This window comes from Myiozetetes cayanensis, unplaced genomic scaffold (genome assembly GCF_022539395.1).
Source record: "Myiozetetes cayanensis isolate MyiCay16 unplaced genomic scaffold, myiCay2020 scf12, whole genome shotgun sequence".
Classification (NCBI taxonomy): domain Eukaryota; kingdom Metazoa; phylum Chordata; class Aves; order Passeriformes; family Tyrannidae; genus Myiozetetes; species Myiozetetes cayanensis.
Window position 1 is genome coordinate 13,116,934 of NW_026086826.1, and position 24,040 is coordinate 13,140,973.

Sequence of the window (24,040 nt, forward strand, 5' to 3'; positions counted from 1 at the left end):
GAATCCCAGAATGGGTTGAGCTGGGAGGGACCTTAAAGCTGCTCTAGTTCCTTAAAGACCCGTCTAATCCATCACCAGGTCCTGGCTTGTGCGTGGCACAAACCCCCAACATTCTCGGGAAGAGCACGGCCCTGTCTCCCCTGCCATGGCCACATCAGTCCGTACCTGGCACAGGATTATCATTTATCTCTAGTTTTCCCTGCACCTTTGGGTTGGCAGCACTCCATGACAGGGAGCCTGTCTATGGTGGGGCAGCAGCTGCCGGAGGTCTCAGCCCTCCCCCCCTCATCTCCACGGCCTGTATTTTAATTTTAGAGGTAGAAAGAATTCAAGTATCTTAAATGTCAGAGAGATATGAAACAGGGAACAAACACAGCCTGTTTCTGGGAGGATATAATGGAGCACATGGAGAGTATTTGTTCGTGCTGCAGTGCCTGCAATGTATTTTTGACACACGTTGCTGCAGAGTGCAGCCCACTGCAGCAAAGGAGGGAAGGCGAATTTCCTTCCCTCTGCGCTCGGTGGAGAGCGCCGTGTGTGTGCTTTGATGAGAGGGACTGCAAAAATGTAATAGCCAACAACTTTGCCAGCACTGACAGAAAACACTGGTGGGGAGCCTCTGTATCAAAGCAATTCTAATTTCCCCACGCCAGCAGCGGAGTTAGGAATGACCTTCATCTGCTCTTCATCCGGGCGGCTCTGACAGGGAAAGTCATGCATGAATTGTGGTGAATTCAGATGAAATTATGTGTTTGAGAGACAGCTGGGATTGGGTTCGAAGCAGATATTTAAATACTTCTTTTGCTGGATAGACCTAGAGAGCTCAGCTTCTCCAGGGAGGAATTTAAATAGGAGAGGAGGCTTTTGTGCACCACCTGAACATCAGATTTTGTGAGCGGGAAACATGGCTGGGAGGAAATAAAATGGAAGGCAGAGGATTAGGGATTCATCTGTCAATGGTCCTGACCTCTGGGGCCAGCACTGAACATCCCAGTGGCCTTCACATATTACATGTGGTATTCATAGAATCATGGAATCCCAGACTGGTTTGGGTTGGAAAGGACATTAAAGCCCATCCCATTCCACCCCCTGCCATGGGCAGTGACACCTTCTGCTATCCCAGCTTGCTCCAAGTGCTGTGCAACCTGGCCTTGGACACTTCCAGGGATGGGGCAGCCACAGCCTCTCTGTGGCTGGGCCTCACCGCCTTCACAGGGAAGGATTTATTCCCAAGATCTCGTTTAAACCAGCATATGGAATCCTGGAATGGTTTGGGTTTAAAATGACCTCAAAGCTCATCTTGTTCCACCCCCTTGCCATGGGCAGGGACACGTTCCACTAGACCAGGCTACATCCTGGAAGAGGAGATCAGGCTTGTCCCAGCTCCTCTCCTGGCTTCATTTGTCTTTCTGATGAGCAAGGCAAGAGTGAGCAGTTTAAGGTCCCTGGTGGTTATATTTTATAACAGGTTTTTAAAGTGCTTGCAGATGATATAGATTAAATAATTTCACTATTAAGTAGCAGAAATGAGTTGTTCCGTTTTGAAGAAGGGTTATAACTTTTGATGCCCATGTCAGACATTCCAGAAAAATTAACTTTTTCCCAACTTACTTTCCATTCTTTGACCCACTACAGGCCCCAAGGATGCAAATATCCCAAGTTATTCCAGTGAGTTCTCCAGCCCCTCAGTGCTGATCATCCTGTGTTCCTTCTCCATTTTTAACATCAGCCCTTGCCAAAGTCTCCTGTAAACCATGAGCTTCTGCAACTCTCAGAGCTCACTGTGAGGAAAGAAAGGTGTGGGCACATCCTCTGATGGAAGAGCCCTTCATGTCTTCTGATGGAAGAGCTCCAGCAGTACCTCATCGATAATGACAATTATCAATCAGCCACACATTGGAGATGAGGAGGGAAGGTGGTACTAAGGACTTTTTGGGTTTTCATGAAGATTTTTCTTCCTTCCAATCCTAGTTTTTCACCTCTCTTCATGGTCTCCTAAATTCTGCCACAATCAGGAGGGTGGAAAGGACAATTCAGGGTGAAATGACTGGCTGCTTCTCCTGACTATCACTGCACTATTGCTGCACTATCACAGTTTTTTCATGGACAGAGACCTCAGAGCCTTTTCCTTCAAAATGCTGAACATTGGGAAGGCCAGGAGCAGGGGTGGCAGTGGTGATGGCAGTGGCAGGGCAGTGATGTGCTGACTCTTGACTTGGGCAGGGATGTTCCTACCCTTTCCATTCCATAGAGTCCTTGAAGAGTTTGTGTAGGAAGGGACCTTAAAGATCATCTAGTTACAATCTGGGGCCCATCCCTACCCTCCCAGTTTTGCTTTTTGCCCCCAACACTCCCAAGAAGAAGGCCCATTATTGGTTGTTCACGTTGTTTCCAAAGTCATTGACCTTCTTGCCCTGGACTGACAGGTTCCCTCATGCCCCACATGGAGCCACCATCACCCTCTCCCAGCACCCAACTGGACGCTCAGTTACCATCCCCTGTGCCCTATTTAGAGGATGACCTAAAAATCAGCCTCTGTCTATAACACCACAGCCATGACTCATCTGCTCTTCTCAATCTTACAATTAAAACCTCCAGAAATGGGGATCGTCATTGTCTGGGAATATATCAAGTGGCACTTGAGAAGACTTAGTAAAACCAGAGGGAAAAAAAAATATATTGGGAATCCTACAGGGAACATTTTCAAAGATGTGTAGCTTCACCATTTATTAAATAGAAGGAGCTGTGTCCTTAAAACTGTTCCCTCTCTCTATATTCCAGTCTTTTAAAATAAAAATAACTTTTTTCAGGGTTATCAGTCTGAAGCATGTGATGCTTGGATTTACCCCATGATCTTCCCAGCTGGTGTGAGTCCCACAGGCACTTTTGAGCCCAAATCTGCAGAACTCCCTTAGGGAACACGTTCAGCTTTTCTATGAAATTTGCTGAGGGAATTTCATGATTTTGAAACTTTCCTTAGCCAGGCCTACAAATGGATAGAACGGTGAAGCCCAGGTTAAGGACTTGTTCAACTGGTCAGCTTGAGTTTTGCATTGAGCAGCTTTCAGGGATGTGCCTGGGATCCACATTTATTCAGGGAGTGAGTATTCTGGCCTGCCCTTTGTTTGCCTTGATTTTCCTGTCTCCACTGGAGCCAGTGAAACCACTATGAAACTGGTGTAAGACAAAGGGAACTGGGGTTTTAAGTTCTCTGTGTCTCAGCCTTCCCCTTCCCAGGCCCGAGCCTGGGGGTTTTTGTCCCACAAGAAGGTTCCCACCTACCCCGTCTTTCTGCAGCTCCCCCATGGCACAGGTCTGGTTTTTTCCCACTCCACACTTTCCCATGGAGAAAGGTCTGCCTGTATTTTGTATGTAAGGATTTGACTCATCCAGGGTTTTTCAAGTTGCAAGTCTTAGTGCCCTGCAAAATCTTGCAGATGTTTATCTGGAACATACAGGAGGGGAGAAGAACTCCCTGTGACAAAAAATGCATACTTTGTGTTACAGTGGATCTCCTGGGAGGCAAATTTCCATCTACTGCCTCCCAGAAGCTGTCCCTGCCATGCCAGTGCTCCTCTGCCAGTGGAATTTCCCATCTCCAATGGGCACAGCCCCCGACACGAACTTTCCTTGGGCAGCACCAGTTCTATGTGCAACTGGCTGCAACAGCAAAGACTTCTCCTTGCTTTTGATGTTTCTACTGAAAGAATATTTGATGTCCTGGTCACTCCCTGCTGGAGGCCCTAAGGGTGCCACAGGTGGGTGCTGTGCTGGGAGCAGGGGGCTGTGAGTGCTGCTGGTCACAGTGCTGGACAGGGAGAGGCTGACATTGGACATCCCTCCATGTCATGCCTGGAATTACAGAATCCCAGACTGGTTTGGGTTGGGAGAGACCTTAAAGCTCATCCAGTCCCACCCCCTGCTATGGGCAGGGACACCTTCCACTAGATCAGGTTGCGTCAAACCCTGTCCAACCTGACCTTGGACACTTCCAGGCATGGGGCAGACACAGCTTCTCTGGGCAACATCAAAATATAGATCTTCAACCACTTCAAGCACAACAGAAATGTTGGTAAAACAAAACTTGCCTGGGCCAAATTTCCGTTCCCACTTGGAGATGGTGAGAGTGTGAGAGTCTAGGAGCATCCCCAGCACTGGTGTTCCTGCACCAATGATGGGGAGAGGTCACATCTTTGCTCAGGGATTAGCCATGTGGAACAGGGCTGGAGAACTCACTGCTGGCATAAACCCGCCTGTGATCCTCTTCCAGCTCCTACTAAATGCTTTTTGTCTCTGCTGCCAGGCAGATTCCACAGTGCTGGAAGAGTGAGGTGATGACCTTACTCAGCACAGAGCTGTAAAGCCACCGTGTCACAGAGGAAATCACATGGCATTGGCACGGTCTGCCCAGGGCTGCGTGTGGCAGCAGCTCCCCCAGCCAGCCCAGCTCTGCACGGGGCAGGGGTGAACAGTGAACGGGACACGGAGGGGCTGTGGCTCAGGGATTGCTGTGTTTGGAGACAAAGAGTGGGAACCGAGGAACTGAGCAGCACCAGCACCTGCTGCTGCTGCAGCAGCTGCTCTGTACAACACCAGAAGAAGCTGCAGGAACCCGGCATTGTGGGAAGTGATCTAGTGGAAGGTGTCCCTGCCCATGGCAGGGGGTAGAACGAGATGAGCTTTAAGGTCCCTTTCCAAACCATTGTGTGTTTCTGTGAAGCCCCAGCAGGTCATCAGCATTACCTCTAGGTCACACACCAGCGCCGAGTGGGGCCGGACAGCCCCGCATGTGTCCTGCTCTCTCCCGCAGTGGGTGATGGAGGGAGGCAGGACAGCCTCACCCACGAGCAGGATGCCCTGCGAGGTGTTCCTCATCGCCCACGCGGTTTTAGCCTGTGGTCTGCGACACCTCAGGCCCTCGGGGGGACGCTGAGCTGTCACCGTCGCTTTCCCGCTCCCGGGAGGCTGCGAGCCCTTTCCCGCTGCCCGGCTCCGCACTTCGACCAAAGTGCGGGCAATGGCTCTTGCCTGGGGAAAAAGGGGAGACACGGCGTGCGGGGGCTGTCAGACAGCGGGGCTTCGGGGGGCTCCCCCTCCTCGCAACGCGGGGATGCCGCGGCCCCGCCGAGGATGCTCCGGCCGCGGGGCGCCCCGTCGCGGGGGAACGGGCGGGGCTGGGCGGCACCGCGTGCGCGCATCGCCCCGCACCGCTCCGCACCGCTCCGCACGGCATCGCCCCGCACCGCTCCGCACAGCACCGCACAGCACCGCTCCGCACGGCATCGCCCCGCACCGCCCGCGGGGGGGTCGCGTCCGCGTCCCGCCCCCCGCACCGCCCCTGCGCCGCCGCGGAGCGCAGCGCGGGCGCGCAGCGGGACCGGACCCGCCCCGCCGCCGCCGCCGCCGCTTTGTGTCTGGGCGCCGCCCGCGGAGGCGGAGGCGGGCCCGGCCCTGGGCTCCGCGGCGCGGCGGGGCGGGCGCGGCGGACGGCCGCGGGCAGCCCCCGGCGGCGCCCCCGCAGCGCCCGCGCCCCGCGCACCGCGGCTCGGCCGCGCATGGACGCGCGCTCCCGCCTGCACCGTGAGTACCGCGGGGCTGGGGGGGCCCGGGGTCCCCCCCCAGGGATGCCCGTGGCAGGGATGCCCGTGGCAAGGATGCCCGTGCCGCACACCCACCGGGGCGCGGGGCTGGCGGGGAGCGAGGGGCGCGGGGCGGGAGCGCCGGGCGCGGCGGAGCCAGCGCCGAGGACAAAGGAGCGGCAGGAGCGGGAGCGGGGGCGGTGCGGGGCTCCCGGGGCTCCCCCGGCGCGCTCTGGGCACGGACCGCGCTGTGCCGCCGCCTCCGCGCAGCCCCCGCACCCCGGGGATGTTTCGGGCGCGTCTCCGCGGGCGTTCCCGTTAATCTGCCTGGAACGGGGATCGGGCTCAGCACAGCTCCTGGAAAATTCTGCGCCCGTTCCAGCGCCGGTGCCACCCTCCCGAGGCACCGGCGGTGCTGGAGGTGCCTCCGAGCAGGGACAGCGCTGCCTTCCGCGGTCCCGCGTGGCTTCGGTGCCGTGTCCTTCTGCCAGCACCATCCCACAGCCTGGCCGCTTCGGAGAAGGCCAGCGGATGCTGAAGTTGGTCGGCACTGGGGCCATGGGGACCAGCGCATCCCTGTTCTGGGGGATTTGGGATAACCTGGGCAGGGGGCTGGGCCGTGGGGGCTCAGGGCCTGCATCCCCCCCGGACTTATCTCCTTGTCTCTGCCGAGGGGACCGAGGAACCAGCTGGGTTTCCTCGTTATTACTGTGGGGCTGTACCAGGAACGGTCATGGCTATGAGAGCCCTGGTGAAAGTTCCTTGATTTTTGGAAAACAGAAACGATCCATATGGATCTTTTTGCTGTTTCTGCCACTCCAGTGAAATCCCTTCATTTTGCTCTCGTACATCTGTGATTTTCAGCCAGAAACTCCAGCCACGTGTCATTCATGGTTTTAACCTGGGGTGTTCTGAGTGATCATAATTCTTAGGAACAGGTGAAATACAAAGCGTTTTCCTTATCATTCCATGACAAGAGAAGTGACTTAATGTGTTGGATTTTGCTGTTCCGCATCTGCTCACTCAGCTCCTCTTGGAGGATGGATCCTTGCCATGGCAACCTCCACGGCACAGATTGCAGCCACTTTGGGAAGTAGTAGGACTTGGTAAAGAAATAGGAACAGCTGATCTCAGAACCCAGAGAATTAGGGATAAATTGTGCATCTTGGAAAGTGTGGCCTCTTTTTGGGAATATTCACATTGCTTCAGTTCATAGGTGTGGGGGAAGGGAATCGGCCTTCGAGGAGGTCATGGATCTTTCTTTTCATGCAGCTGCAGGGAAAGGAGGGTTCTTCATTTTCCAAACATTATTAATGACTGTGGTTTGTGTCAAAGCCATATTAATCTAATGATCTTATAATGAAATAGCTTGATGTGTCGTGTCAGCTTGGTGTCCCTGTGAACTTCATCCTTTGCCTGGATTTGATCTGTAAAACTTTTCCTTTGATAAACCCGCATTTTTTAATTTTTTAATTATCTCACAGAGGAGGGGCTTTCCTGTGTCTTCAGTTACACAAATCCTGTGAAATGCTTAAAAAACCGGTTTTACATTACACCAGTTTTGGCAGTCGCTGGAGTGACAGGAGCCATTCCTGAGTGCCTGGTAGATTGGAGTAGGCTCAGGGAGCTGCAGCTCGGAAGCAAACACTGGGCTGGAGGCAGCTGGTCGGCCACGGCTCCACTGGTGGGAGTCCCTGGGAAGGAGGAGCAGTGCCTGGCCAGCAGCAAATTCCCCATCTTTGGGCCTGCAGTAATTTGTAAATGCTTCTTAAAAATTCATTAAAAATTTCTAGAAGTTGTAGCTGCTTACAAATAGGATTTTAAAAGGGAGGTTGCCCATTGTCTCTGGAATATTTCAAGGAAACAGCATGTGCACTGTTAAAGCCACCAAACTTCATATTAAAGAGGAATTAATTGTCCCTGAGGTACTTGCAGCTGTACAAGGCTTTACTGTTAGCATTGATTTTAAAGCAGAGATGCCAGGGATGCAAAATACAGCAGAGCTTTGGGATTCATCTCAGAGCCAGGGAACAGGGATTGACCCACCTCAGAGCTGCTGCCGAGGCAGGGCAGGCTGTGACTGTGTGGTGGCAGCTTCAGAGCTCCCCAAAGTCCCCTTGAGCACCCCAGAGCCCCATGGCCACTGAGTCACCTCTGGCACCATCCCCTGTGCCATCACCCAGCCACCATGGTGCTATCGGGGTCTCAGCACATGCCAGGAGAGGCCAGGGGTCAGGGGTAGGAAAGGGGATTGATGTGCAGCAAGGATTTCCTAATGCTTCAGAAAAGGTGAATTTTACCCTCCTGGACATTCAGCTCCCACCCCCCCTCCCCTGACCTGCTGCAGGGTGATGGGGAGTGAAGGCTTCATCTCTGGAGCTGCAGGAGCTCCATCTGTGTCTGGGACAGCCAGTCCTGGGTGCCTCCCTTGGGCAGGGTTGGTGACCTGGGAGTGAAACCTTCTGGAAGTGGGTGTAGGAGAAACCTCTCCCCTTTGGCAAAGGGGTGTGAATCCATCAGACTGATCACCAACACTTTGAGAATCTGCTGGGACATCAGCTCGGTGTGTGGGAACCCACACCCACCACCCTGCAAAGAGTCCCAGAAACAGCCAATGCCTCTCTCTAATCCAAATTAATGATCTTGGTGGATCTAAGCCGAGCACCTCGATGCTGTACCAAACCCTATGTAAAGATTTGTAAGAGCCACCATGTGTCCTTGGTTTTCATCTCAGCTCTCTCTAATTTTAGCGTGGTTTCTGGAGGCTTTAATTTACCGGCACGGCAGATTGCATCAAATCCTGGGACAAGCCTTGCAGAACTGAGCTTTTTCTCAGAGCTTTTTTTTTTTTTTTCCTTGGGAATGCAGCAATTTGTTGATGGCAGAGAAATCCTTCATGTGTTACTGGGCAGAGCCACCCCTTTTGGTGTGACCTACGGAGAAGTTATAGAAGAGCGGAAGGTGGAGGGATGTGATGGACAGGAGGAGGGATGGCTGGAAGGAGCTGAGAATCAGGCTGGAGAGGTCTGACAGCCCAGGGGAGAGGCTGCTGCTGGCAGGACTGTGGCTAAGTGAGAAATTAGGGAAGTAAAGGAGTGTTAAATCCCAGTGCTCTGGGAAGGGGGAGCAAATACCATGTTAATGGATCAAGTTATGGTGAATAAAGAAGAAAGGAAGCTGTAAGCTCAAGAAGGCTTTTTTTCTTATAAGGAGGAGAACACTCTTCATCCTTTAGTTCACTTGTATCCAGAGTGAATGACTTTATAGCTACAGGAGTTTAAGCTTATTGGAGGAAAATGCCTTTTTTTGCCTTTTTTTTTCCCAACTATTTTGCTGGGGAAAGGATTTGCAAATGAGAGTTGGAGCAAAGAAAATCTGCGGAGAGCAAGTTTAACCTTTTCTGAGCATAGGAGCTGGTGGCCAGTGGGCAGAACTGCTTTGAATCTGTCCAGGAGAGCAGCACCTTTTGTCCAGATGCAGCAGTCGGGATGCGGGAACAAACCGGTGGGACTGTGAGTGCGGTGCATGTTCCCATGGATGGGAAACCAGTACTTGGCTTTGTGGGATGTCAGTTGTCAGTCACTGCTCTGCTTTCAAGGGTGTTTGAGATGTAAAGACATCCTTGTGAGATCTTTGCTGCTTGGTGTGTCGATGGAGTTGGGTGCCTGGGAGCTCTGGCACGGACTATAAATAGAGCAATGGATGGAGCAATGTGGCAGGTATAAAATACGGAATTAAGGAGCATTGTGACAAACACGCACCCGGGTGAGCTCGGGAGCTGACGCTGTGTGAGGGGCCGGGCAGAGCATCCCATCTGCTCCCTGCCACCGGAGTCACGGAGCTGCTGCTCTGCATCCTGCAGAGAGCTGCCCTGGAGTGGAATTTAAAGCTTTGCTTGCCTTGGATTGGTTTGGACTTGGATTGGTTTTCACTTGCCAACTTTAAAGTCCCATTTCGTCGGTGACATTTTTTTGCACTTTTTCAATTTTTGCTGCGGTCGCCGCAGGGAAGCTCGTGGAAGGAAAGGATGGCTGTGTGGTACCACAAAGGTGGCATTCCAGAGGCTGCTCTGAGAGGACCCCGCTGCCGAAATGGATTTACCCCCACGCTGGGTTACGGCAGGAGCTCTGTGCCGGGCCGGCGGCGGCGCTGCCTGGCCCTGCTGCGGCGCGTGACCCGCATCTGCAGAGGTGCTGGACTGGGCTGGGTGGGAGGGGAACAAACCTGGTGGGAGCTGAGCTGTGGGGCTGAGGAGCTGTTGGCAGGGAGACCTTGGTGGCTTTGGTGGCTGAGGAGCCAAGCTGTGGCTGGCAGAGCTCCTCTCTGGCAGGCTCAGGAGCTCTGTCTCCATCTCTTCTCCGGTCAAACCCCACCAGTCCCTCCCACTCTCTGCTTCTTTTGCATCACTTTATTCTCCAATATGTAAAAATCAACTCCATTCAGATACCATATGTTCTGTTTTTAATGTCACATTCCATGTTCTCTTTGCTGTTGCCCTTCTCAGTGTTGACCTTTGAAGAGTTTTTGGGGCAGAGGCAGTTTGATGGGCTGGACAGGAGGGAATGGTTACGGAGCGATGGCTGGAGGCTGTGGGTGGAAGGGATGAGGCTGAGGAGGGGGACGCGTCGCCCCAGTGGAAGGTGCTCTGGGTACCTGGTGGGCAGCTTGGCTTCATAATTATCATAAAATCCACTAATAGAGGTGTTGGGATGGGGTTGGAATCTCATTGCCCCTTGTGTTTGGCTCTGCCCCAGGTATCTGATCCCCTGCTCACACCAGTGTATGTGTGCGGCGTCCCCACCTCGAGGCAACGCTGAAGCTCTTGCTGTTGTTACAATAAATATTCTTACATTTTCAAGCCTGAGCACTAAATTGGTGGCTTTCAGCAGTTCTCTAATTATGTGAGACATTTTTTGTACTTAACAAATGGTTCTTATTCTTGCCAGCACTTCAGCCCGGTGTTCTAGGACTGTGGGTGTCAGGGAACAGAACATATTTCTGTGTCTGTGAATATGATCCCACACGTTGTCTTAAGTGGGAAAATGTTCACAGCCCTTATATGGCGAGGGATTTTTTTCCCCTAAATCCATCAGAGCTCTGTCCTGCAGTAATATCACAGTTTGATCTTCCTGGTGCTCTGTGGGATGAGGATGGATTAGGAACCAGAAATATGAAATGGGCTTTCTTCTTTCCCTGGCAAAAGTATCCTGTGGTATGACCTGCTCTGCCTCATAAACCATTCAGGAACTGGTTCTAAAAATGGTTGATGATTTTCAACATCTAGTCAGTGTAGAGCTGCCAAGCTGACAGGTTCCTGAGAGCAGCCAGGGTGCTGTTTCTCCTGGTGTTGAGCATCTTTTCTTCATCTTCCCTGTGAGTTCCCACACTCCTTGTTGTGCTCAGCTGTGTCGGCAGCAGCGTTGCAGTCTCCTGGCCCTGCAGGCAGCCAAGGACTGCAGAAGAAGCTGAGATGTCTGTGTGTCATGGCACAGTGACGTGTGCCACAGTGATGTGCTGTGCTCTCCTGTGCCAGAGGTATCTTGGTGTGTCACACAGTGAGATTTGGGGAATACATGATTTAGAGGATGTCCAAAGGAGGGACATGAAGATGGTGAAGGGCCTTGAGGGAAAGCCGTGTGAGGAACAGCTGAGGGCACTTGGACTGTTCAGCTGGAGAAGGGGAGACTGAGGGGAGACCTCATTACAGTTACAACTTCCTTGGGAGGGGAAGAAGAGGGGCAGGCACTGATCTCTGCTCTGTGGGGACCATGGACAGGACCACAGGGAAGTTGTGTCAGGGCAGGTTTAGGTTGGATCTCAGGAAAAGGTTTTTCTCCCAGAGGGTGGTTGGGCACTGAACAGGCTCCCCAAGGCAGTGGTCACAGCACCAAGGCTGCCAGAGCTCAAGGAGCATTGGGATGATCTCCTGGGGCACTTGGTGTGACTTTTGGGGATGATCCAGTGCAGGGCTGAAGGTTTGACTCCATGATCCATGTGGGTCCCTTCCACCTCAGCAGATTCTGTGATTCTATCATGGCACAGTGACATGTCCCCCAGTACTGTGCTGTGCTCTCCAGTCCTGTGCCAGAAGTATCTTTCCATGTCATGCAGTGAAATTTGGGGAATACATGAGTTACCCGAGCACCTTGTGATGTCCTGAAGGAATGTTGGTGAGAGACTCGTTAGAGACTCATGAACATTTGAAGCAAAGGGTGAAGAGCTCTTTTTACCCTCCAGTGGGTTTTGTTTCATACTCATTTTTGCATTAGATACTCTTGTGCAGTGGCATAACACCCCCAAACCCTCTTGGTTTGTAACTTCCAAACCTCCTTGGATTGGAAGGCTTTGGTCATATATGAGAGGAGGAGGAGGAGGAGGTGTGAGGCTCTGTCCATGGTGGTTGCTGGGAAAGCTGGAGGCAGAGGGGAGGATGGACAGACTGGAGGGGAGGATGGACAGGCTGCAGTGGGGCTGCTGTGGTCACCCAGTACGTGCCCTGGTGCAGTCAGCATTGGGAGGCCCCTGGGTGGAGGGACATGTCAGTGCCTAGCCTGTGGGGTCACCCGGCCTGGAGAGCCACCACCTCATGGGAAAGGCACTCAGCTGAGGGGACAGTAATGACCATGGATGCTGTTATCCATGGGTGACCAGAGTGACAGAAGTACAGAATGGTTGGGGTTGGAAGGGACCTCTGGAGATCATCCAGTCTACTCTCCCCTGCTAAAGGAAGTTCACCCAGAGCAGGTTGCACAGGAACTCACCCAAGTGGGATTTGAATATCTCCGGAGAAGGAGACTCCATGGCCTCCCTGGGCAGCCTGTTCAGTGCTCTGCCACCCTCACACTAAAGAAGTTCTTCCTTATATTCATGTAGAACTTCCTGTGTTCCAGTTTGTACCCGTTGTCTCTTGTCCCATTGCTGGGCACCCCCAAGCAGAGCCTTGTCATCCTCTGACCCCTCCCTGCAGACACTGACAGAGGTTGGAGAGTGTCTCCTCTTGAGGCTGAACAGCCCCAGCTCCCTCAGCCTTTCCTCGTAAGGGAGATGCTCCAGTCCCTTCATCATCTCCGCAGCCTCCTCTGGATCTGCTCCAGGAGCTCCATGTTCCCCCTGTCCTGAGGAGCCCAGAACTGGACACAGCACTCCAGATGTGCCTCACAGGGCTGAGCAGCGGGGCAGGATCCCCTCCCTGACCAGCTGGCAATGCTCTTCCTAATGCACTCCCGGATCCCATTGTCCTCCTTGCCCCCCAGGATACACTGCTGGTCATGGATAGCTTGTTGTCTTCCCAGGTCTTCCTCCACTAGGGATTCCTTCCTAATGTGCCATTTTGGGGAGCAATGGTCTGCATGAATCTTGAGAACAAACCCCATTACTACACATGTATTTGTAGGAATTTTTATTGGGGCCATAAAATGCAGTTTTCTTTATTTGTTATTCCATGGTTGCAGATGCTGCAGTGTTTTTCTAAGGTTTTTATTTTTCCTACTAAAGCCATTTTTCAGGATTCCAGCAGAAGTATCCATGAAAGAGGCCGCACTAAAAACTGTCACTGAGATGTTTGCCTGTGTGAGCACATCAGCTCTCCAACCTGGACATGGAAACTCCTTAAAGCCAGGATTTCTGGGCATTTTCCAAGGCTGTCTGTGCCTTCATCCTGCCAGGGAAAGACACTCTTTTAATGGGATGTCATTACCACTGCTCACTGATCATTTCCATTCTTAACAGCAACAATATGGTAACTTGGACAAGCTAAAAATTGAGCTCCAGGACCTGCCAGTCAGAGGTCTTTAATCAGAGCTGCTATTTTTGGGGAGACAGATTTAGCATAAATAGGTGTGATGCGATGTGTCGGACTCTATTTAGTCCTCGTCCAAGACATCTTCCTTTTGGAATGGTGACTTTATATAAAATTCATCACCAAGGTCACTCTGTATCCATGGGGAGGGCTGGGAAAAAACCAGACACAGCTGAATAATTTGTTTCCTTCCTCAGTTTTTCTTTAATATAAGTCATTTTGTGTGAAATACAACAAAGAAAATATTTTCCAGGATGGTGAAGTGCTGAACCTGCTTGTGGGAGGTATTTTTGGTGCAGTAACTTAAAGAGTTGTTAATTGGTGGCAGATTCCAGCACGCGGAATTCAGTAGGATTCCCTGGGCTGTTGATGGGTTTGGAGCTCGTCCACCATTGTCTGTAGAAACACTGAGCTCCACAGCCCTATTCTGAGTACGGTACTTTAACTCACTCCCGAGGTTTCTTCATTCCCTCACACAGTGTTTGGGTTTGCTGGTGGTTTTCCCACCTTCCAACGTGACATATTGTGTCTCCGCAGAAAGACTCCTCTGTTGTCGTCTTTGTTCTCCACCCTGATGTCCCTCAGCCCCTCCACCTCCTCAGGCACTGCCAGGAACCAAACTAAGACAGGGATAAGGAGAGTGGTATTCCAGGCAGGTGGAGGAGTCCCTATCCCTGGAGGTGCCCAAGGAACAACTGGACGTAGCACTCAGTGCTCTGGGCTGGGTGACAAGGTGGGGATTGGGTGCAGGTTGGACTTGATGGTCTGGGAGGGCTTTTCTAACCTCAAGGATTCTGTGGTTCTGTGATTCTGTTTCTCAAGACTTGCATCTCCTCTCTGCAGCTCCTACAGCTGGGAAATCATGCACAGAGTTGGTGAAAGCAGAAGGAACTCCATCAGTGTGAGCTGTCAGATTAGCCTGGGATTGGGTAAATCTTAATTACTCCTGCTAGATTTGACTCTGACTGGTCATCCTAAACTCCTTGTAAGTTATGCGGTCAATTAGAGAAACGCAGAGGTGGGATTGGTGCCTGGTGCCATCAGGAGCCGCTCTCTGATCCCAGCTCCATTTGGAGCTCTTGTTTTTGCCCCAGAGGTGGTAACAAGCAGCTCCCAATCCATCTTTTCCATGCCACCTAGGGATGGGTAGATATCAGTTCTGTTTCCCATAGCTCATCCCTTTTATAAACTGACCTACTTAGTGACTTTCACAGAGAAGTCCATCCCTTTGCCTGTCCTTTCATCCTATTTTGAGCATTTTCCATACCCAGTGTGTCCTTCCCTTTTATTTCAATGAGGGAATGGGGTTCTATAGCTTTAGAATAGCTCTGAGAAACCTTATAGCAAAGAAATGGTGTCCTTTCTGCAATAGTTGGCATTTTTCTAGTCTATTAGTCACTGACTTTGGCAGCATGGAGTGAACAGCATGAAAAACATACCTGCTTTTAACAGGAATATAAGATTAACAGAATACAATGAGTTTGTTCTTAATAAATGCACACCTAAAATTCAACAGCTTTTTAAAGGAATGTTCATAGTTGACAGCAGAGAAAAACGAGTGATCATTTTGTCTCTAATGAACTGATATGTCTGAATATTAAATCATCTACAGAAAGGACCTCTTAATTTTTTCCATCCTCTTCCTCCTTTACAACACAGCACTTGGCTGTTTCTTTCCTTGGGGTTTAGAAAAAGCTCTTTAGGATTAAGTATAAAATGTATTATTGACCCTAAACACACAGTTTGTGTTGTCATGTACAAATAAATATCTATAATATGTGCATGTATATATATATATAAATATAGATTTATAAGAATATATGCATAAAATTTTGAATTGATCCTAAAGATTGTTCCATCCTCACAAGAGGAGATAACCTGGAAACCTTCAGCAAGTAAAACACAAACCATTAAGGAGTTTGATGACTTTTCCAAACCTTCAGCATGTGGAACTCTGGGGCTTTGCTTTTACCTCCTGGGGCTTCTCAGTTCCCTCTGAAGGGTGAGAAGCAGGATAATTCCTGCTGAAATGAGTTGGACTGGAAGTGGGACAAGCAGGGAGGGTGTCAGGGGATGTGTGTGTGTTTAGTAATGGTCAGGATACTCAGCTGTTCTCTAAGATGAGCTGCAGAGGTGGATCTTGGCTCTTTGGGAAGCTCAGGGCTGGGCATTTTTCTTTTCAAGTTTACCCAGAATTTCTGAAACAACTACATAAAAAAGTAGGCTTTTTCATGCACGCAAGGATTTTTCCAGACCTGCTCTGTGCTTCTTCAGTCTCAATGAAAAGCTGGCACATCAGATTTTAGGTCTTGAACTGACTTTTTCCAGTTTATAATTGCTTGCCTGATAAGTATTTTCATAGAATAGTTTGAGTTGGAAGGGACCTTTAGGATCATCTTATTCCACCCTTGTCTTGGGCAGGGACACCTTCCACTATCCCAGGTTGCCCCAAGCCACTGTCCAACCTGGCCTTGGACACTTCCAGGGATGGGGCAGCCACAGCTTCTCTGGGCAACCTGTGCCAGGGCCTCACCACACTCATTGTCAAAAACTTCATTAGATCTATTTTCTTCCCAAGACTGTTAAATCTAAAGTGGGAAACCCCAAATACTCCTCCTGGGATGATAACTTTGGATATCTTTCACTCTGAAATGTTCTCAGCCTTTTAGAAGAGCCCCCTTGGGTTTGGGGTGGGGTGGCCCCAAAGTGTGGACCTTTTTTACACCATCTGGGAATCCCAGCCTTTGGAAGATGCAGCGCATCCTGTAGTGGGGAGTGCCCATGGATTTCAGGAGCCACATCACTCTGGAAGAGTGGGCTGCTCAGCATGAGCTGCTCTGTGTATGAGTTGGAAGGGACCCACAAGGATCATCAGGTCCAACCTTCAGCCCTGCACAGGACCATCCCCAAGAGTCACACCAGGTGCCCCAGAGGATCATCCAAACACTCCCTGAGCTCTGCCAGCCTTGGTGCTGTGACCACTGCCCTGGGGAGCCTGTTGAGTGCCCAACCACCCTCTGGGGGAAGAACCTTTTCTGAGACCTAACCCTGCCCTGGCACAACTTCAGGTCATTCCCTGGGGTCCTGTCTGTGGTCCCCACAGAGCAGAGATCAGTGCCTGCCCCTCTTCTTTCCCTCACGAGGAGTTGTAAGGAACGTTTTTGGGAGGGGAACAAGGGCTGGCACAGCAGCTCCCGAGGAGGGTTTGTGGCAGCTGTGCCAAGACACCCGGAGTCAGAGGGAGAGTCCTTCTGGTTCTGAGGCTTTAAATAGTGTTCAGTACATGAAACTGCTCTTGGAGGAAGGATGAGGGAAGCAGGATAAGAATAGCTATGCACAAGGTGCCTCCCTGTGAGCACCGAACAGCTGGCGGGGAGGAATTAGCGCAGAGGGCTGGTTAAAGGTGATGTCAGGAGGACTCACAGCAGAGCTGCCCTGGTGCAGAGGAGCCTTCATTCCACGCTGCTGGAAAGCTCAGCTTGCCATTTTCATCCTGTAACACAGGCTTGTCAGTGTGGAAATGGGGAATGTGAGCATTGTTTTTTTCGTATATAGAGTCTGTTGCTGTCTTTTGAAACACATATTGCATTTCTGTAACACATTTAATGCCTCATGTATTTCCTTTTAGTTTAATCTGCTAATTGGGTATTAATGAGCAAATCAGGCTTGTTGTAAGGTCTTTTCATCATAAAATCCTGGATTGGTTTGGGTTGGAAGGGATCTCAAAGCTCATCCAGTCCCACACCCTGGCATGGGCAGGGACACCTTCCACTATCCCAGGTTGCTCTAAGCCCCATCCAACCTGGCCTTGGACACTTGCAGAGATGGGGCATCCACAGCTTCTCTGGGCAACCTGTGCCAGGGCCTCACCATCCTCCCAGGGAAGAATTCCTTCCCAATATCCCACCTAACCCTGCCCTCTGGCAGTGGGAAGCCATTCTCCCTTTTCCTGTCACTCCACTCTTTGTCCAAAGCCTCTCTCCAGCTTTCAAGTTCTTGCCAGGCCACAGAGAAAGGGACCAACTCCCAACTCTGTTACCATCCCAGGTAGAGGACTGTGTTGCAGAAGGTTTTGTGGGTGAACTGAATACCAGAATGTGCTGAGGTTCCCCTAAGTGTCCAGAGGTTGAGCAGTTTTCCATGTGCTGCTGTGGGAAGGGGGTTGTTTTAACACACCGTGATCCAGAGAGGAACACAGAGAGTGCTAGGAAATTGTGTGCTGGAAAAAGTGATTAATATTAAGGCACTTTCTCTTGTTTTCAGCTGTGAACTGTAATTAACTATGATTATTTGTTTCCTAATAAATATTGTGGAGCTCATCTCAACATCAAAACATATTAAGCGTTTTGCTCTGATGTCTCGTACTCAGGCTAATTTAATTCATCTCTGGGAAGGAATTTGTGACCAGGTGCATGAGATTTGACTCTGAGATATCACACAGCTTGTTTTGTCTCTTTAGATATACCCAGGAGGTCAAATTTCACTCCCTTATATCTTTATAATTTAATTGGAGTCAAGAGAGCTACCTGGGTAGAAATGAGTGCACTCATTGCACCCCATTGTGGGATGGGAGGTGCTAAACTTCAGGTAAAGGTGGGAGCATTTGAGTGAGTCAAATTCTCTGTGAGAAAGTCATCAGTGTTTGTCTTTAAAAAGCTTCCAACATTTCAGCTGGAGCAGCTACAACTCAACTAATGGAATTAAAACTGGAGTTTTAAATTGAAATAGAAATCAAATACAAAGTAGTGACTACTGCTGCCATTTAATTGCAGATATAACATGAATGCTTATTATTAATTAGGGAGCGAAAAAAGCTAATTAGCAAGTTACATTGTGGCTTTGTTCTGGAGATGAGTGGTTTGTTATTAAAATTGCTTTGAAAGCAAAGATAGTCAGTCCACAGCTAAACATGATTTAGGGTCATTCTCCCACATTTCGTGTCTCTAGTTTTCTGCTCTGTTTGTTTATCTTTCCAAATTGTGGTGGGACAAATTCTGCTCTGAATTAAAGTTTATGTGTGCAGAGGGAGGCTGGTCCTGTGCCAGGGCCCAGCTCTTTATGGGGGCCCTGGATGCACCTTATCCAGCCTCCTGTGCCAAACCCTCCGTGCTCGTGTCACTGCTGCTTTACCAGGAAAACCAGACCTGTTCTGAATCTACTTTCCTTTTACAAGTTGTTCTTGTGTGTTTTGTGTGGATATTTCAGTCTTTCTTATTCAGCATAATGGAGTAGATTAGGTTGGAAAAGCCCTCTGAGTCCATCAAGTCCAACCATTCCCCCAGCACTGCCAAGGCCACCACTTACCCATGTCCTCAAGTACCACATCCAAATGCCTTTGAAATCCCTCCAGGGATGGGGACTCCACCACTGCCCTGGGCAGCTGTGCCAGTGACTGACCACTCCTTCCAGAAAGGAATTTTTCCCATATCCAACCTAACCCTCCTCTGGCACAACTTTAGGCTGTTTCCTCTCATCCTGTCCCTTGTTCCCTGGGAGCAGAGCCTGATCCTCACCTGGCTCCACCCTCCTGTCAGGGAGTTGCAGAGAGCAAGAAGCTCCCCCTGAGCCTCCTTTTCTCCAGGCTGAGCCCTCCCATCTCCCTCAGCTGCTCCTGGTGCTCCAGACCCTTCCTCAGCTCCATTCCCTTCCCTGGACATGCTCCAGTCCCTCAGTGTCTTTTCTGTCATGAGGGGCCAGAGCTGGACTCAGGACCTGAGGTGCCTTGGCAGTGCCAGCACAGGGGGACATCACTGCCCTGGTCCTGTGGCCCCACCAGGACTGGTACAGGCCAGGTGCCCTTGGCCACCTGGGCACAATCCTTTGACTTGTTGTCATTGGAAATGTCTGTTATCCCCTAGTTTTCGCTGCCTTCTGCCTGCCCTGGCCCAGCAGCACTCGAGGAGTCATTTTGGATGGTTTAACACCAACCCTCCAGAAACACCCCATGTCAGAATTTGTGTCTACTCTGCTCAGGGAAGAAAACAGACCCAAAGGGTCTGTGCTGCCTCCTCAGAGGTTCTCTTCCACATGCTCAGGGCGGAGCAGGCATCAGTGGTTACAATATTATTAAATCATTTGTAAACATCAATCCTGAAAGAAAAGCATTCCAGGAAAAATCCAGGTCTTCTGCAGCATCTGTAGTGATTTGGTCATTGATTTTCTGGAGCAGAACTTTTAATTTGATGATATTTCAATATCCTGTATATTTTTGATTTATTTGACAACAAGATGAGCAAAAGGCAGATTTATTTGTAATAGTTCTAAGGAATCTGTAACGATGTTTATTTGATGAAGTGAAATGGATATAAAGGAACTTCAGCCATGGTTTACAATGCACAGAATTAATGGAATTATGGATAGAAGTAGATGAGCTTTGAGGCCCATGAATGAGCTGTGGGTTGGAACTAGATGGAACTCATAGAACCATAAAATATGCTGAGCTGGAAGGGACCCATCAGGATCGTTGAGTTCAACTTCTGGCCCTGTGCAGAACAACCCAAGAAATCTACATGGGAATCCAGGTGTAGAAAAAAAGGGGACCCCCCGCCCTCAAAAGCTCTGGAGTCCAAGTCAAACCCTTCTGTGATTCTGTGCTTCTGAGAAAATGTCTGGCAAAGATGTAAAAGACCCTATTTTTAAACATTCATACTCATACAATTTAGTTATAATCTCATAATTTTAGTGTATGGCATCTATAGAAGCTGGAAGTTAAAAGCATCCTTTTACATAGAAATCCTTGGATTAGACAGCATTCATAAGATCAGGGATCAGCTGTGATAGTCCTTGTTTGGAGCAGTCTCTGACAATAAGACCGTGCCCCCTCTTCCTCTGGAGTGACAAATGTAGATCCTGGGTATGAGGTGGCAAATGTTTATGGCCTGTCTGCATGAGGGACCTGTCTCCTCCTTTTGACTGCCCTTTTAATACTGATTAGGAGACAGATTGTTCACAGGCTACTCGAGCCAGGTCCCTCTTGGGGTGAGAGGATGGCTCAGACCCAACCAAGGTTCCTGCTGCTTGAATTTGCAGCTTCATTTCACCTGGGACAGTGCCTGGATGAGCCCAGAGGGGTTCCTGGAGCAGCAGAGCGTTATGGATGAGATAATAAGCAACTTCTGAAAGTGATTAAATAAAGGTGGCATAGCTAGGCCAGGCAAGCCAGCATCATGATGTGATCGTTCTTTACCCTTTGCCAGTCTTTGATAGATTATTTTAGTGGTTTTAGAAGGCTTTCCATACTGGAAACAGCAGGCAGATCGTAAAGCCCAGGAATTCCAGAACCTGTGGAAGGTCAGCACTGCCTTTGCCAGCTGCAGGGTGTGATACTCTCAGGCACATGGTGGGACTCTTGGGGATGGTCCTGTGGAGGGCCCTTGTGGGTCCCTTCCAGCTCACCACATTCTGTGACTGTGACAGTTGTCACCGTGCCCACTCCAAGCGCATTCATATCCATTCCCTGACCTTTTATCTCCAGCAGGGAAGTGCTGTGAGCCATGAGGAACCTGGCAGCCGTGGAAAACCCTTGAAGCTTTGCCAATAAATTTTAATAGATGGGAGTTAAAGCTTTTCAGTGTTTCAAATGTTGTTTTCACTCCTTGATTAGCAATTCAGCCCTGCTCCTCATCCTGGTGCGTGCTCGTTTGCATAACCCGGCCTAGGCTGGCACTTCTGTCTGTCTCGGCTGAGGTGCTGGAGCAGCACTAAGACACACATTTCCAAAGCTCATCTTAAGCTCTCACAGAAGTCAGAGCTTATTTCAGATCTGGGAGTGGAAGCACTGAATATTTTAGAAATGGGAGCCCGTGTGCCTTCAGCAGCTGGTTTTTGGGTTTGGAGTTTGGTGGGGTTTTTTTAAATGTTCATTGGCATCATCAGGCTTTTTCCTATAAAATTATTTTGGATTCTGCCCACTGATTGAAGCCTTTCCAGTTTGGTCAGAATGACCTTTGTTTGTTGTAAGTTGAATATAAGTTGCTTTGTGCTTGGTAGTTGAGTGAGAGTTTTATTAGTCCTGTGAAGTGGATGATGCAGTAGGGTTAAGATTAAACCTAAGGCTGGTTATTTTGTATATTCTGAGACCTTTCACCCTACAATGGTGGCTGTACCTTCTGTCTTCTAGTTTTAGCCTGGAGAAAAGGAGGTTCAGAGGGGACCTTCTGGCTCTCTGCAACTCCCTGATAGGATGGTGGAGCCAGGTGAGGGGATCAGGCTCTGCTCCCAGGGGACAAGGGACAGAATGAGAAGGAACTGTCTCAAGTTGTGCCAGAGGAGGATTAGGCTGAATATTAGGAAATATTTCTTCATGGAAAGGGTTGTTTGGATTGGAAGGGGCAGCCCAGGGCAGTGTTGGAGTCCCCATCCCTGGAGGGATTTCAAGGGTATGTGGATGTGGCACTTGAGGACATGGGTCAGTGGTGGCCTTGGCAGTGCTCAGGGAATGGCTGGACTCACTGATCTGAGAGGACTTTTCCAACCTAAACCGTTCTATGATTCTCTCCTGCAACTCAGCAATCAGGAGAGAGGGGGGAGGAGTGATCCAAAATTATCAATGTGATATTTAAGCCCCCTGAAAATGCCAATTTGTGGACTGATACAATTCACCAATGGAATAAAGGTATCTGTAACATTCTTCATAGTGGACTTGTGATGAACTCAAACATTTGTTAATGTAAGAATTTAAATGACCTCAAAACTAATCCTCAGCCTTTAACAGTTCCCAAAAGCCTTTGTTCATTGTGATGATTTCAAACATTGCTTCCAGTTTCACAGGTTTTAAAAATACACTTCCCAGTTTTGGAAGGAGGAAGTTTTCTTGTAGGACAAGTGAAATCACCATAAAAGGCTTGTTATCAAGTCTTATGGGTTCAGTGTTTTTAATTTAACTTGTTACATCACAGGAGTGTGAATTAATTAAACTTCCTATTCATATATATAGGATCTATTTTAGCTGATGAATCTCTGAGACAAAGGTTGGAGATGCGTCAGCATCTCCTCTGCCTCTCTGAGAGGAAAATAAATGCAGTTAAAAAGAGCTGCATGGAAGGGAAGACATCAATGACTCTGCCCTTCATCCTCCTGGACAAAGAGCTCCCTGAAAGGAGACTCTTCATCAGGGGATGCACTGTGATCATCAGCCTGGGGGGACACTGAAGCTCCTTTGAATATTCTAATTCCCTCTCCAGCTCAGTGAATGTGTCTTATCCTCCGTAGAGTCACAATTAATGAGAAACCTGCAGCCCTGGTCAGCACTTCTGAGCATCTTGCAGTGCTTTTAATTGACTTATCCAGCATCTGGTGGGACTTGATGGCCCTGGCTCGCTGTCCTTTTGTCTCTGCCCTCTGATTGCTTTTTTTCCTGCTAACAGCTCACATTTGAGGTTCAATCTCTTGCAGATTCATTAGGAAGAAATTAACTTCTGCAGGAACTGAGTGGTGGAAAATGTATCTTTGGATCTTCTCCTGGTGCAGGAGGACCTTCTGTCAAGGCTGGTGCTTCCAAGTGCTGGTCTCATTAATCCCCTGCACAGCAGGTCAGGAGAGGAGCTGCTTCCTGCAGATGTGTCACTGCAGTGACTGCACACAGAGCAGCTTCTGGCTTGGCTCTTCATTTCATATTCTATTTTTATTCCAAACTTTGTAATACCCCAAACAAATATTGCTGCCTGCTCTCCAGAATCCCTCTGCAGCACAGTGGTCCAGGTAGCAGCTGGACCACTCCAGGGACTCCTGCCTAATGTTCTTAACTTAACTTTAAATTTTGTCTTGGTTGGGAGGGACCTCAAAGCCCATCCAGTCCCACCCTCTGTCCTGGGCAGGGACACCTTCCACTATCCCAGGTTGCTCCAAGCCCCATCCAACCTGGCCTTGGACACTCCCAGGGATGGCTCATCCACAGCTTCTCTGGGCAACCTGTGCCAGGGCCTCACCACCCTCACAACCAAGAATTCCTTCCCAATATCCCATCCAACCCTGCCCTCTCACAGTGGGAAGTCATTCTCCATTGTCCTGTCCCTCCAGGCCCGTGTCCAACTCTCCAGCTCTCTTGGAGCCCCTTTAGGCACTGAAGGTTTTATAAGGACCTTTGCCTGTGCTATGAGGTCTCCCTGGCTCTGTATCAGCCCTTCCCACTGCTTCCCACCCTGGAGTCCCTTACTGGACCAGGTCAAGGTGGATACTGGGATTCTTTGCCCTCCAGGCGGACACTTTGGCCATGCAGGGATTTCAAGCACCCTCAGCTCTCAGTCAGAGCTGGGCAGTGGTAAATCCAGTGCCTGCTGAATGTGTTGCTGTCCCAGTGATTCTGTTCCCCGCAATCCCACTAATCCCATCAGAAGGAATGTGTCAGCCCAGTTTGACGCTGCAGTTTTTGAGACACACATGTGCTGGCATTAATTTGATTAAGCTGCTGTAATTCTCTCTCAATAATGTTGTGTTTTGCTGATTCCATTGCCCTGTGCAGGATCAGTGTCAAGCTGACAGGCCTGGAACTATTCTGATTATCCCATTTACTCCAATTAATTTGGAGCAGCAGCTGCCTGGTCCCCTCTAATTCCCGTTACCAAGAATGTGCAACATGTCACAAAAGTGTTGTTGTGGTTCTACCTGTGGCCAACTTACTGATGGCCTTAGAACACAAGGCCAAGCTCAAGATAGATCCAAATAA

The 24,040-nt window shown here is 49.8% G+C and overlaps 1 protein-coding gene across 7 annotated transcripts in view; it reads left to right on the forward strand.

Moving 5' to 3' along the window:
• LRRC7 (leucine rich repeat containing 7) overlaps positions 1-24,040 on the forward strand; it is a 195,761-nt gene that overhangs the window by 70,700 nt on the left and 101,021 nt on the right. Inside the window, exon 1 of one of the 7 annotated variants that reach the window (XM_050306381.1) lies at positions 5,499-5,580. The exons of 2 other annotated variants lie outside the window; for them this stretch is intronic. In XM_050306381.1, the coding sequence (XP_050162338.1) occupies positions 5,556-5,580 (25 nt within the window). In that variant the 5' untranslated portion in view covers positions 5,499-5,555. Of the gene's footprint in view, positions 1-5,498; positions 5,581-8,136; positions 9,770-24,040 lie in introns of those variants that run through there. 4 more of the 7 variants (XR_007627669.1, XM_050306385.1, XM_050306382.1 and 1 more) reach the window with 4 other exon arrangements.